This window comes from Pezoporus occidentalis, unplaced genomic scaffold (assembly GCF_034315485.1).
Source record: "Pezoporus occidentalis ecotype Australia unplaced genomic scaffold, CSIRO_AGI_Poc_V1 ctg87, whole genome shotgun sequence".
In the NCBI taxonomy this organism is placed as follows: domain Eukaryota; kingdom Metazoa; phylum Chordata; class Aves; order Psittaciformes; family Psittacidae; genus Pezoporus; species Pezoporus occidentalis.
Window position 1 is genome coordinate 841462 of NW_026916231.1, and position 15459 is coordinate 856920.

At 41.9% G+C, this 15459-nt stretch overlaps 2 protein-coding genes and 1 non-coding gene across 5 annotated transcripts in view; all 3 read left to right on the forward strand.

The window, feature by feature from the left end:
• The window catches only part of CCNE2 (cyclin E2), a 340944-nt gene that overhangs the window by 185922 nt on the left and 139563 nt on the right, over positions 1–15459 (forward strand). The gene's annotated exons all lie outside the window — the stretch shown is intronic.
• On the forward strand, positions 4450–4531 carry TRNAS-AGA (transfer RNA serine (anticodon AGA)). Its single transcript has one exon. It is a non-coding gene; the product is annotated as a tRNA-Ser (tRNA).
• CFAP418 (cilia and flagella associated protein 418) lies at positions 4671–14430 on the forward strand. Of its 3 annotated transcripts, none has more exons than XM_062604646.1 (7): positions 4671–4882; positions 6281–6380; positions 7943–8013; positions 8494–8559; positions 9371–9466; positions 11384–11526; positions 11962–14430. In XM_062604646.1, the coding sequence occupies exons 1-7, from the start codon at positions 4737–4739 to the stop codon at positions 11991–11993; spliced, it is 654 nt and encodes a 217-aa protein (XP_062460630.1). In that variant the 5' UTR covers positions 4671–4736; the 3' UTR covers positions 11994–14430. The 3 variants fall into 3 exon arrangements, with proteins under 3 accessions (XP_062460630.1, XP_062460632.1, XP_062460631.1); XM_062604648.1 differs by having other exon boundaries at positions 11384–11515; positions 12571–14430; XM_062604647.1 differs by having other exon boundaries at positions 4672–4882; positions 11384–14430.

The following is a 15459-nucleotide window of genomic DNA, read 5'->3' on the forward strand; positions in this document are numbered from 1 at the left end:
CAAAATTACACATGCAAAGAGCATTCATGTTATACAGGTGCAATTCTGCCTAAACATATATTTTCACTGCACAGGATTTTTGCAGTGAGAAAAGGAAGACAGGCAAATGCTATGCAGTAAAACAAAGGAGTATATTTGGAACCTGATAGATCCCTGTCAGCTGCAATGCAGCATCCTGGGGCCTGAGGAATTAGAATCTGAATCAGCCCTGCTGAGGAGTGGGACACTAGCACTGACTTCACACAAATAGCAATCTTTCCCCTCACACACATATTCGCACCAAAACCCCATGGGTTATGGATTAGTTATTCCCAGCTCACAGCTCATACAGAGAATATTCCCTGAAAAATATTTTCCAGCTTGTCAGGGGTCATGTAGCACTATGGCTGCTTTGGTTTCAGCTCCTGTGTTCCTCAGCTAGGATGGCCTTGCATATTGTCTCTCACTGCAGCTGCGCGATGGGCAGCAACTAGGAAGGATTTTTCCACAATAGCCCCCAGTTCCCTCTGCTCCTTTCTACTCATGCTCCACAGTTTAGGTCCTTCCTGGCAGTATATTTACACTAATTATTACTTGTATCTTAAATGGAAACATTTTTTCCTTGTGATGAGATGTTTCCTCTGCCTTAACCTGCTCTATCACCATCTGCCTCCCTCTGTCCTGCTTTACAGGGGTAGACACCCTTGGTGCCAGAGAACACAGGTGCAGTAAAGCCACACAGTGCCTGACAACACCATTTTTATTTGAAGTTACACATAATTATCATTGATTTGGAAGTGCGACCTCCTTGATGCACAGCCTTACAAGCTAACAGGTTTTTTCCACAAATGACTTTCCAATGTTTGTTATGCCCTCATGGAGATCAAAATGTCATGGTTATAGCAGTTTTCAGGACTAAGCCAACTTCATTAAAAGGCCCCCAGGCAAGCATTCTTTTGCTTTTATACTGTCCTGAAAACCTTCTGCTTCCCTTGGTGAGCACCACAATGTCACATTGGTTTGAAAATGAGCATGTGTGGCTGAAAACATCCAAAAGTATGTTTAGTCCTGACAGCAAGGGCTCAATGTCACTCAGGAATCTCTGCTTTTGCAAGAGAACTGTAGCCCAGGGACCAGGTGGTTGGTGCTTACATACCCTAACCCTGAAATGATTAATATGAGGGAAGACTGGAAATAAATGAAAGCTGTTCCAGACCTGGACCAGTCTGGTCCCTCATGGGTGAGGCAGCTGTGCCAGAAAAACAAACTGAAAATCCGCCCTCTGAGCTGGCACCCTTGATGGAAGGATCAGCAGTAAAGTCCAAGACTGATTTGGCCCCAGCTTAAACTGTCCTCTGATCCAAGGTCATCTCTCAACATCACAAACGAGTAACATTATATGAGGAATCTTGCACATGCTGCTGTTTTGCTGCCAAGCAGTCTTTCAAGTTGTCTCCCAATCTGGTGTCTTTACAAACAATAATTTCATCCAGAGAAATGCTTTCTAGTGGTTAAATTACAACCACGAATCTGCATCCAGCCTGAATCTGCACATGTTGATGCACTGTAACACTACTGGATAATAAGCATGGTGTCACTCAAAATGATATTATACTGGAATGTGACCAGGAACAGGATTAGAGTAATATCCTGTGACTGGGATCAAGGAGTTGAACTGGTTCTACGTTTGCTGGAGGCAGCAGAACATGTTGGTGAAAGGCAATCACTGTGCTATTGCCACCCCAGCTGCTGGGGCAAGAGATAGAAAGGGAAGGCAGAGAGGGCTGCAACAATGTCGTCACCACATCAAAAAGAATAGTGCCTCCTCGCAATCATTTCCCTCCTGCCTGGCAGTGAGTAGCACTAGGAAATGACAGCTGTGGTATTCCCTGGCTCCACTGACCTCTATCATCACCCGAACTCTGGAGAGTTCATCATTCAGAGAAGATGGCTGAGGAAAGCTCTACTCAACTGCAATTAAGGCTCTTTTTGGTTTCCAGAGAAAACAGAAGAGACAAATTAACATCCTGCCCTAGGAAGTTTTGTCCTCATCACTGTGGTGGCAAAATCCAGTTTTATCAGCAGTGCTGAGAAAGCGTGCAGTAGCTTGAGGATTAGAGAACATGATGGTTTCAACCCAGGACAGACTTCCAGTTTTCTGTCCTCTCTTCCTGAGGATACACTGAGAAATTATCCAACCCCCCCCAAAAAAGCAAAAACAAGCATCATCATCAAAGGGGTCATTCTGTACTTTTCCAGCCCTCAGCAGTCAGTAACCCTTCTGTCTGCACCAATATAAGCCCCAAGTAGTCAGTGGAAGTCATGATTTGCACAAGCAAATTCACTCATTTCCTAAGAGAGGACAAAACTCAGGGCATGACCTCAACTCCTTTCTCTTGGCCACAGCTTAGCTGAAGGCCTAGTATGTCAGATACACCCCAGTGTGATTCCAGGGACTGGTCTGGAATCAATTTGACCCAGTAAGTCTCTGATTGCATCAGGCCTTTCAGAAGTTTTGAACAACAAGGATCTGACCACCAGGCAACAATCTGCACAAAAACAAACTTTGCAATTTAAGGATTTTTAAAGATCTGTGCTTTTTTTTTGCTTTTTTTTTTTTTTTTTGTTTCAAATGCTTTCCAACTGAGCAAATGCTGCAGTGGGTTCACGGAAGAAGGCCCTGAGGCACCCCTGACTTTGGCACCATTATCCCATAGTCACTCCATACATTTTTGGCACCTTGCAACAGACATATTGACAGCCACAGGACTGACGGAAAGGGAAAGAAGCTGTTTTGAAGTCAAAAGAGAATGTACTCAGATTTCTAAGGCCATTTGAAAGAATGCCAGAACGATACTGGATTTTGGCATTCTTAAGCTCCTTTAAGATGATGCAGCAGCAAGTGGTCTTTTCCACATGTGATGATGTATTTCAGGACAAGAGTTTCTTCAAGATTTTCCAAGCCTGTGGGCTCCTGATCCTTTTTCAAATTACAGAGATGATAGCATACCGGGGAGAGTTGTGATTAGTTTAAACTCTCCACAGCTGCAAGAGATGATTGTAAGAATTCCACTCAAAAATCCACTTCTTCTGGATTGAATTTACCTACACGACACTGAGTCCTGACCAAGGGACCACTTAAAAGTGCTGGAGCAGCATCAATACTATTTAGTTTCTTCCATCACATCAACCCACGGAAGGCTCACAACTGTTCTGCCTAACACATCTCCCCCAGCAGCACTGCCATGATATGGGCTGGGGTATTAACAGTGCGCCAAGTTGCATGGGGGGGGGGGAATGGAATGATTAAATAAAAATTTAAGTACACGGGAATTCAAATAAGGCTTGCAACTCATTAGTTTAATACCAGGAGAATTGTAAAACACCTTGTAACCAAGAGGCTTTACTTGGAGCTGTTAAGGACTGCAGCCCCCACTTCACCATGGACTGACCAATTTTGACTGGTCTTGGCAACAAGGGGGAGGGTGCAAGCACTGAGCTTTCTGTCTCAGCTGACCCGAGGACACAGCAATGCTTTGTTTTGCTTAGCAGGACCTCTCTTTCCCTCTACGTTGCTTCCTTGGGTTTCTAATCAAATATAGTCGTTTATCACAGTGTTTTCAAAGATTCACAGCGATGTCACAGACTGTTTTCTTCTCTTTTTCCCAGAGAAGCTGTGTCTGCCCCATCCCTGGCAGTGTTCAAGGCCAGGTTGGATGGGGCTTGGAACAACCTGGTCTAGCAGAAAGTGTCCCTGCTCATGGCAGGGGGTTGGAACTGGGTAAGCTTTAAGGTCCCTTCCAACCCAAACTCTTCTGTGATTCTGTGATTCTATACACACCATCCACCTCCACCATTTGTCTTCAAGTGTCATCATTGACAACACTGGCAGTGTGCCCACCTTGAGACATTTGACCTTCTGTTTGAAGGCAGAGGAGGCTGGAGCACGCATTGGAAGACCAGTGACCGACACCTCCTCCATTTGTCTGGATTTAGTAACACACCACCAGGTGACACCACGTTTTATGGGTGTTTTCTCAAAAATACTAAACAAAGCGCATACCAAAGACCCTGTGTGCTGAAGTTGTCTCTTTGCCCAGGAAAGGGAGCCTGCGGTACCACCGCATGAAGCCCTGGAGCCTCACCGCCAGCTCAGGGCCACTGACACTTCCCCCAGAAACTCGGCTGGAACCGGCCACCCCTATGGCAGGGGGGGGTTAGAACCAGATGATCCAACCCAAACCATTCTGTGATTCTCCCATGGGACTCAGCAAAGCATAGTCATTTCTTTTTGCTCTGAACAGACTACAGAACTACAGCATACTGAACTACATTACAAATACATAAAGCATTAACCGTTTCATTCTTTGACTCCACCCCTAACCAGAAGACATGCCCTAACTACCAAACTACAGCTCTCACAGCCGGGTGGTTAGGCCTATTGCCGTGCGCACAGCTCCTTCAGCATGCGTAGTCGTGGCCGAGTGGTTAAGGCGATGGACTAGAAATCCATTGGGGTCTCCCCGCGCAGGTTCGAATCCTGCCGACTACGACCGCGAGTGTGCGGGCTCCGCGGTTGTTTTTTTCTCCTGTGCACTCGCTTCTCCGCGCTCCGTGGGCCGGGAGGCAGGGCGGGCCCAGACCCCGGCAGCGGACGGCTCCCCAAGAGCCCCCCACCTCCCTTCGGACGTGGAGACCCCGCCCACTGCCGGCGCCTGGCGTGCGGGGCCGCCTTGGCAACGGCTGGCGGCGGCAAGATGGCGGATGACTTGGACCAGTTACTGGACGAAGTGGAGAGGCGGCTCTGCTGCCTGCCGAGCAGCGAGGCGGCGGGCGGCCACCGGCACAGCGGAGGCGAGGCGGCGGCGGCGGCAGCAACAGTAGCACCGAAGGAGGAGGGCAGGTTAGCGGTCCTGCGTCGGTCCGGCGGCCTCACGCACCCCCCAGCCGGGCGGGCAGGCGCTGTGGTGGCGCGCAGCCCATCCCTTTCCCTTCCTGCGGGCGTCTGGCCAGATCTCTCAGGAGCCGAAAACACCGAGGTTCGGGAGCCGAAACACTGAGCGGCGGTCAAACAGTGTCCCCTGGAGTACTTATTTGTAAACACCCCAGTCGTGTGCCAGCGAGCTGAGTTACTTCAGATAGTCTTTGTCTCTTGGGAGTATCCCAGTCTCGGATTAAATATGGCGTTAAAAGCCTAACTAATTTGCTTGTGAGTTAGGATCAGGGATTACTGAGCTCTATAGCTGACCTTACGGTATATATAAAATATATAAAACCCTACAATTCAGAGCCGGAAGAACTTTAGCACTAGTATTGTGAAACGTTTCATTTTGATACATGTGTTCCGATCATAGTTTTTCTATTCACCATACCTTCCATAGAAAGCACTCAATTTACACTCTGCACTTTCATGTATCCACCCCAAATTTCAGTTTTCAAATGGGTCTGAATACCGACAGGTTTGGCTGTGACACAGTCACTGCTGGCAGTACTGCCAGTAAGTCTGCCATGCTGCCAGGCTCCCATCCCAGCCCTTGATGGTGTCTCAGGCTGTTTGGAAGGTCTGTGGACCACGGGGGCTTGGCCGGATATCTCCAGAGGTGTGCTGCTGAGTGCTTACCCAAGAGGCATTTCAGAGTCCCAGGCACTGCCTTTGGCCACATTACTGAACTCCCCCATTGTTTGCATAATGGTTAGAGGTGCGCTTAAATTTAGTCAATCTAATGACAATATTTTAAAAAATCACAGTTTTCTTCTTTCTCAGGAACAGATTTATACTTGATTGGTTGATGCAGCAGTACTACAGGCCTCCCTTTCTGTGACAAAGAGCTAGCAAACAGCAGACTTGAGTGACAAGACTTCTCACTTGGGTGAAAGCAAAGTGCAGGTGATCTCTCTCCAAATGCATACAGTTTGACAGGAATTCCTTCAGAACACCTGCAGTTCTATAGCATGAGGAGAGAACTCTTTCTTACCTTTGTATATTCCTGTTGCTGAAGATAAACATGAAAGAGCGGGGCTGACCAATTTATTGCTCAGTAAATGCAGCATGGGTTATATTATCATACTTTTATTCGGGGTTGGAAGTGACTGGAAATAAAAGAAGCAAGCAAAAATAACAGCAGGGACTGAAAGGCATCATCCTGCAGTTTATATCTGTCCAGTCATTATTTGGATGGCCTACCTTAGATATTACAGAAATATTAGAGGGAAAAGGCTGTAATTAAATTTATTTAACTTAAAATTGTTGGAACTACTTTGGTCATGCTACAAAATGAAGGCTGATTTGTTTGTTTTTCAGATCACCTGAACTGTTTCTGAGTGCTGACAGCAGTGAAGAAGATCTAGACAACATTATTGATGAAATCTGTAATGACAGCAGCTTTACCAAAACACCTCTGGTGAGTAGGAATCTAGAGAAATACAAAAGAGATGAGGTTCAGCCATGGAAAGAAAAGCACCATAAACTAAAGCTGTTATAAAGCAAAAAAAAAATAAACTAAAACAAGCTGTAGGATAAACTTGGAAAATAAAGCAGAAAGGAAAATGCAGCAATCCTGTAGTGAGTTTCAAGAGAGATAAAAGGATGGTCTTACCCAGGCAATAACAGACAATTAAAGGAAATGCTAGTTCAAGATAGAGCATAATGTCAGATATTACAGAATCACAGAATAGTTTGGGTTGGAAGAGGAACCTCTGGAGATCATCTGGTCCAACCACCTGCTCATGCAGGGGTACCTACAGGACCATGTCCAGAGAGCTTTTTACTGTCTCCAAAGATGGAGTCTCCGCAGCCTGAGTAGCTTGTGTCATGGCAACTTGTCGCCACGACACACAACTGCTCAATCACCCATCCCTTCCCTCAGTGGGATGGGGAGAAGAATTGGAAAGAAAAGGTGAAAACTGCAGATTGAGATAAAAACGGTTTAATAATTGCAATAAATAATAATAATAATAATGATGATGATGAAGAGGGAGACAACAAAAAGAGAGAAATAAAACCCAAGAAACACAAGTGGTGCACAATCCAATTGCTTACCACCTACTGACTGATACCCAGCCTGACTCTAGCAGCAATCAGTCCCTTCCAGCCAGCTCCCCAGGTTTATATACTGGGCATGACATTCTATGGTACAGAATATCCCTTTGGCTAGTTTGGGTCAGCTGTACTGTCTCTAGGTGGGCATAAGAAACTGAAAAGCCCTTGATCAGGGTAAGCATTACTTAGTAAAACTAAAACATCAGTGTGTTATCAGCATTGTTCTCAGACTAAAGCCAAAACACAGCACTGCACCAGCTACTAGGAAGAAAATTAACCCTATCCAGCCAAAACCAGTACACAGTGTTTGACCACCCTCAAAAGAAGTGAAGTTTTTGCATATGTTTAACTGGAATTTCTTGTATGTCAATTTGTGCCTGTTGCCTCACCCTGTCAGTGGGCCCCATTGAGAAGAGTCTGGCTACATGTTCCTTATTCTTCCCTGTCATGTATTTTTATACATTTGATAAGATTTGATAAGATTCTCCTGACCCTTTCTGCAAGCTAAGCAATTTCATCTCTCTTCTAAAACAAAAGCTCAATGGTGAGGGAGAAAATTCCTAAATTAAAACAGCTTTTAAAAGCCAAATTATTAAAAAGAGGTCATGAAATACAAAGTCTTGATTGTAAAGTCAAAATGGTCATGTGGTGCTGAATTCCTTCAGGCAGAGCTGGGAATTCAGTACAGGAAGAGAAGCCTTTTTTCTGTTACTATCTATTTTCATAACTATCTGTTATTTATTTTCATTTATCTGTTACTTCAGCAGCTTTTGTCTTGGAGCCTCAGAAACCCAAGCAAGAAAATTCCCAAATTCTTAGTCCCCTGCTTCTATGACGGAAATTTTCTGGCTCCAACTTATTAAGGAAAACAGACTATTGTTACTTTGCTGTAATTGTGATTCTTTTATTGTTTTTTTTTAATAGAAATTGAAGTCTAACTCTGCAAGTCTCACACCTGAAAGAAATAGTGCTGTTATACAGGCTCATAGGAAAAGGCAAGTGAAAAGTGTTTTGGCTAGTTGAACACAGCTTGATTATAGCTTGTTGTCAGTCTAAGTATTGCTACTGTTTCACCTGTGTGGACATTAACTAAGAATCTGAGTATTTTGAAAAGCATTCGTTTTAAAGAAAAAGATCAAGATAATTTTGAAGAGTTACTAATGTGCTTCCATGGGGTCAAAATTATTTCTTACTAATTATTTCAGTTATTGAACAGGTTTCTTTGCCTTAAAGGCATACACGTGTACCAAATGATACAATATATTTGGTATAGAGAGTGGTTATTGTAGAGTTTTTCTCGACACTGTGGTAATGGAAATTTAAAAATTCTGTCATTTGTAAGCATTTGGATATATTTGCCTATATTTAATAAATATTATTTTAGAAATCCCATGCTGTTAAACTAGGAGAAGCATTGTACTACTTTCTCCAAAATGTTTTGCTTTAATTTAATACTTCTAATGAAATCCCTGTAGATGCTCTCCTGTGTACCTGGGTGGAAGCTTTTCACCACATGGCATAGGGACAAATACTTCAAAAAGGTAGGAAACATGAACAGAACGTTCTACTTGCTTTGTCATTATTTTCATTCACAACTGTGTTTCTGTGGTGGTGCAGATTTCTGTATTTAGACTGGACAGGACACCCTTATATTCATATAAACGTGTCTGCCTGTAACTGCAGATGCAGTCAGCTGGGCCCTTCCAGTCCTCTGTTGTTGACCAGTAGATCTTTTGTTGGTTTGAGGAGTTGAAAAATGTGTGCAAATGAGACATGAGACTCCAAAAATCAGTAACAAGTAGTTAACAAAATTGCTGCTGTAGGGGATTGTTATTTTTGTCTGCCTCTCTTCAGCTTTCTATGTGATGCTGAATATGTGACTTAAATCACTGGGCTGGTTTAAATCATCTGAGAGCCTGAACTGAAAATAGCCAGAGTGCTTTGCAAGTGTAGCTGAACTTAGTAGGAAAGATACTTTAAATATTTATCCCCAACATCTTATAGAACATTACTGCATTTCCATGCGGGATTTTTTTAGTAAGTAATTATGCACTTGATGCATATTTGGATGCTGGTCAGGTGCCATACTAATGAGGAAGACCAAAGAGAATATATCAAGAAAGTAATGGTTTATTTTATGCACTCAGTGAGGTTAGAAACCTGTAAAAATAATACATGATCATATAGTTAAAAAATATACCATAATGAATGTGCCAGATACGTAAAAAAAATAAGATTACAGGGTAAGCTTCTAGCATTTCTGAATGAGCACTGTACTCAAGAACAGGTATGATCTGTGTGGCTTCTCTGATCGTAATAAACTCTTGGAGCTTTCTGTTATTTCTTGACCAGAACGTGTGATCAACTACGTTGTACTGCTTGTGACTTCCGCGTGTCACTCTTCAATGACTACGTCTGGGATCAGTCCTGTGATTATCTTTTTTTCAGGTATGTCTGAGGTGGGTTTGGTGTTAGTATTGTCTTACTGTGCTTTCAGGCTTGATAGGAATGGGAAAGATGAAAAGTCCTGAGCACTCCTGTGTTACCTAAAAGGGAGCATGTGTACAGTCTGCTGGGGGGGAGTCAGATGAGAAATTCTGCAGGGAGAGGGGGGCAACATCTCCCATAATCCGCATTTCCATTTCTACCACCATCACTCTCCCTCTCTGGTCTTAAAAACAATTCAAGTTTCATGGATCAAAAGGCAACTTTTCTGCTGAAATAAGCCAATAATACATGTGATGGGTTGGCCTCTGGTGTGCCATTGCAGAATGCCTACAAAATGAATGAGGACTGCTCTGTATGTACTTCATGCTTTCAGTCATATAGACTGTGATTGTTTCAAGTCAGGTTTTCTTCTTTTCAAGTATTACACTGCCATATTCAGTGAAAATCAGATAGTGTGATTTCTTAGCAGACTTCTTTTTGAAGCAAGGTTTGATTTAATGGAGGGGTGGGATTTTTTTTTTTTTATTTTTAGATTGTGATGTCTTTGACTTTAATTATTTCCATCTTTTTGAAGACTTAAAATTCAGGAGTTCTTATTTCTACGTTCTGTAAAATGCCAGGACTTAACGAAGAATAGTGTAGGGTGTGCTCCTAATACAGACAGCGGATTTGGATTCCTCTTTAGGAAAGTCTCTGTATGTGCCCATTCACTGATGGAGATAGCTGGTGTGTTCAGAGTATGTGCATGGCCACAGAGGGGTGTAACAGCAGTAATGGGTACATTATCTTCTTTTACATTATTTTTCTTTTATTACATAGAATCGTAGAATAGTTAGGGTTGGAAGGTTTTTCTTACAGTTTAGGAAGATTTGCATTCCCTTTGAATGCAGATCTTCTTTTCCCATTATTTAAAGCAGCATTAAAAATACAGTGCTCTACTAGTTTACTGAGGTGAGTTTGGTAGCTGGAAAGGTTAAATAAAAATACGATTCTTTTATTTACTCAGGGTCTAAATTATTCTGCTTCTGAGATCTTGCAATTAATAAATTATTTAAAAAAGCCATGAAAAACATTAGTATCAGGTACTCGTAGCATTGATTAAAATCTGTTCTCTTTAGCAAGATATTTAGCTATTTGTTTTGACTAACCTGAATTTTAAAAAGCAAAAGCAAACTTGAATATTAATTGTTTGCTTCCATGACTAGGTGTCTGGCCTCTTTTTCTAAAAATTCTTCCTTTGATGTCTGTTTTGGGTTTTCTTTATTTAGCTGGGCTGGTTAATGGGGTTTTCTAAGCAATTCAGTGGCCAGTAATTGATGGCCAGGAGGAAGTCATGAGAGCAGGGACAGTTAAAATGCTACTTTTTTTACTTGGTTTTTGAAACAACTTGGGTTTGTAATAGCCATGATGATATTTCATTTGTTGTGGTTGATGCTTACAGAGAAATTATGTGTGGTTTGATGTACATTCTTCCCTCTAATGGCTGTTTCATTTCAGTCACTTTAACACTATAACAGCCATCCTGAGTAACAGTTCCTGATGAAAAGTTTCACTCTTTAGTTGTACCCTTTCTGCATAGGGATTTTTACAGTAAGTTTGATAAAATAAATATGTTTTTTGGATCATTTCTTAACAAGAGAATTAACTCTACCTGGTTTTCTTTCGAACCCTTTCTCTGGAGGCTGACACAGGGTCTCTAAACCTGACAGAGAACATTTGTTACAAAAATGTCAATCTCCAGTTGATCTGAGCATGCAGCAACTATGCACAGGGACTGCTCTCAGGACTAAGGGTTGTGTTCAAAACAAAATTCAAACATACCGCTAAATTAATTCATGTCAGTGGTACTCAGAAATGTTCTGAAGAGCTTTTCTGAATTGAAATGGCCTCATGAAACTTTTTTCACTTGATTGGCAGGAATAACATGCCTGAACTCAGTAAACTGAGAGCGAAGATGATAAAGAAGAAGGGAGCACGAGCATATGCTTGTCAGTGCAGCTGGAGATCCATTGATGAGTTAACTGACCTCCAAACAGACCAGCAGCTTCGGTGGGTTTGTGGTAAACATGCAGAATGAAGTCCACTCGTGTGTGGTACCTACTTGTGTGGAAACAGGTCATAAACTCCATTTGTTTCCTACAGTTTTCTGAGAACAGATAGAAACCTGGATACTTATATCTAGAAACAGATTATAACACTCAACCTTTCAACCTGAAAACCTTTTTCTTTTCAATGTAACTGTCTTACAAGCAATGCGGGGAGTTGATTTATTAGAAGAAACAACCAATTTGGAGGCTTTCTGGAAGTTAAAGAAGGTTAAAACTCATACTCGGTGTTAAAGAAAAGAAGAGAAAATTGACATAGGAACAGAGCAAAGCACCTTGAGACTGTTGCATCTAGCAGAGAGCCTTATTTCCCATGTCTGTAGGATCTTGGACTCAAAAGGGTGGGTTGGGATGCAGCCATGACACAAAAGTATATGAATTTCTTCACAGAAATGCATACTGCTGTTCTGCTTTGCTCATAGCTGTTAACAAGCAAGCGGCTGTAGACCTCTCAAAAAAATCTACTGCGATATCAGCTCTCATCTCAAAGGTTTCAGCACACCCCAAAATTTTACTTTCTTTTAGTCACCAGTAGCCAAAATCTGCAAGTCCTGGAAATTTCCTTCCAGTTCCTACTGATTTCTTCCAAGCAATTTCTGCTAAGGACTTTTACCACCATGAATTTCTTGGACTTCTCTTCAGCCTTTACTGCAAGAGGTGAACAACTTATTGTGCAATTATTAAATATTGTGTGATTTTAAAGAGATTCTGAAAAGTATATGGCTCTTCTGTTGGTATTTTCAAGGGAAAAAAGGCTCAGGCTTTTGAGAGTGAGAAAATATATGTCCCTCCTGACGTTCAAATTTGGATTGTTTTCAGTTTCTCTTAGCTCTCACTTCAGCTTCACTTCGAAATACTGCATGTTCAGAAAGTGAAGCTGTCCTGTTACAACACACTGCCTTCCCACAGTAACACTGTTACTTGGTGAACTGTCTTGATTACAGTTAATGTCGCTATAACTTATGAGCTCTTTCTTTTCATTATGTATAAATAAAACAGGAGGTGGATTTGAGAGCAAGGAAAGGATTACCAGTCCTGGCAATTACATTGAAAAGTGTCTCAAAATGGGAATACTGTCAGTATTTTGTTATGTAATATGTGATACTGTATGGATAGATTCAAAACTGCTTTGTGCAGTCCTAGCTGTACAGAGCCATTTCTTGTGTGTGTGTGTGTGTTAAGTTTTGCTCATGGCCCTAATCTGCACATTTGATCTTTTTCTGAGCCCATTTGAAACTTGATGACCAAGTAGCCCCATAGGATTCTCTTTCAGCCTGGATTGCTTGTGCCACAATGTAGGGAATTAGTTGGGCTTGCAACTTCTGAGCAGGAAATGGGAAAAATCCTAACACCCATCTCAGTTTATGAAACCAAGTCTTATGTGACAAAAAGGAGCATGTCTCCAGTACCCTGGTTTAAACAAACCATCAGAAATGGTCACCCTGTCTGGAACTGTTTGCTCTGTGGAGCAAATCATGTGGAAGCAGAAGTTCAGGACATCTGTGCTAGCGATTTTTATGACAGGACTACAGCCTGCAAAAGTGGAGGCCAGGAAGAAACTGAGAGAAAAGGACTGAGAGTGTAGGAGAAGTAAAAAGAAATAACAGCAATATCTACTGACAGCGTTAATCAGCATTTCTCCTGAGTATTAAGCAGTCTTCGGTTAGCCTGGAGAACTGGAGAGAGAGGGTTTTTTTCAGGGTAGAGATTGTTGTCAGGTGATTGTATCAGTAACACCATTAAGTCTGCACTCCAAGCACTGAAAACTTTAGAAGATAATCCTTATTGGTAAATGTATGTGGAAACCTGAGCATTCCCCTGAAATAATCATGTTTATTCAAGTGTAGATACTTGTTTCTGGCCTTGGTCAGAATGGTGGGATATGATGGCTCTTTGTCCAAATGAAGTTTAAACAGGTGCAGGAATGGTGCTTATTGTATTAGTTTTCATTACAGAATCTAACGTATTTCTAGATATGAAAATAGTTACTATGTCATGAAATAAAACTATTTTTGTTGGAAAGAGGAGTGATATTAAGTATTTGATTTCCCTTGCTTTGCTTTCTTCAGTTACACATTACAAACCACTCTACAGTCCTCATATGAAAAGAATGTAAAGAAAGGTGAAATTAGAACTTGGATGTTCATTTGATGAACATATTGTGAGATTGCACAAGGTTTTCAAGACATAGCCAAGATCCTAAGTGATATTTCCGTGTCAGTTACCTGAGATAGCAGGGATTATGTCAGGAATTTTGTTTAAGAATGCCATTCAGCTGTTGTCAAACGGAAGTACTGGAGAGCAGTTTTGCTAAGTATAAATGTGACCATTGTTTTCCTCCAGTTTTTTGCTTTGGAAGTAATAGTACCATTGCTGTTTGTGAAATGGGCAAGGTGAAAACTTGAGACTTTCATTTTGCTTAAGTGATATGCTTGGAAATTTTCTAGCCTGCAGCATTAGTCTGCAGCAGATCCCTCAACAAAAAGCACTGGAGGATGGCAAAATGAGAGTCCATGCAAAAGCATTCACTTGGAAATGTACAGTCAGGGTTTAATGTCTTGCCAAATTTTCTCAGTCTGTGTTTCTGCAGTACTTGTGGGTAGGAATCCAAATGTACAGAGAATATTTTTATGGGTTTTCCTTATCAATTTTTAATATGCTGGTTTGGCTGTATCTCACTTGTTTTTCCTGCAAACCATGGAGGGTGTCCAACGCAGATGCTGACTATAGCTCAGAAGAGTAATTACTGGAGATCTTGCCCTGCCATAGCATACAACTTACAGAAGCATAGTAGCATTATATATTGCAAGCTCTGCACTCTATATAAGATAAAATAAAGATTTATTATTTCTTTTCTGAGCACCCATTTCAGTTTTGTTCTGAAGGCATTCTGCACATGCCAGGCACTGGAAGCTGCCACTTGTTGAATGACTGCTCTCTTCTCTTGTTTCCTGACATGTGAGTCTCTGGGTCATGTAACCAGCACACGTGGTAGTCACACAACAGGAGAGAGACCATTTCAGGACCTGCGTAGGCAAATTTTGATTCCTGCCAGGCTCTTCCTGCACCAGACCCAACCAGTACTGTCTGTTGTGTGACACCTGATAACCATAGACAGGCCAAGCTCTGCAGGGGTGGCGTAAAGGGGTGTTAGGTGCTGCTCATTGTGAGGGCCACCTCACAATGCCTGGGACTCTGCACATGGGCTTCAAGGAAGCTATTTTTTAAATGTCAACATGTCAATAAAATGAGAAGTTGGAATAAACCTGCACATTGTGGTGCATAAATTCTGTTGTGTTGTTTCTATCTAGGAGAAGTCTTGTAAAAGCGATACAGGACCATGCTTTCTTTGTCAAAAGTGTTATGAAATGTCCTTAGAACAAAAACATTGTTTAGCTTGTAAGAAACAAAAAGTAACTGTTGCTTGTGTTTTCCCACATAAATGGGGATGCAGCAAATACCTGAGAATTAAGTGGGCTTTAGTGCTCTTTACCAGATAACATGAGCACTTTAAATTACAGAAATCTTGTAAAGGTAGGTGCATTTACCACCTCCTTTGGATGTTTACCTAGGATCAAAGGTGGAGCCAGCTGCTGTGGAAGGTGTCACATAGCTAAACTTCCTGCAGAATGGGATGCTGGTATCTCTGTGGGACAGTCAAGGCAGGTTATCACTAGCATCATATTGGTCACTTCGAAGAGAGAGGTCAATCAAGGAATCACAGCATTTGCTGTCCCCTGGATCTTGCTGTAGAAAACCAGTCTTAGCACAAGGAAGAAGTTGCTCTGTCTATGGGAGCTGGAACAAATCTTGTTTCTCCATTATGAAGAAATGCTGTGTGGCATGCATTAGAGTAACAGACATAAATACTTCCTATACTCCATTCTG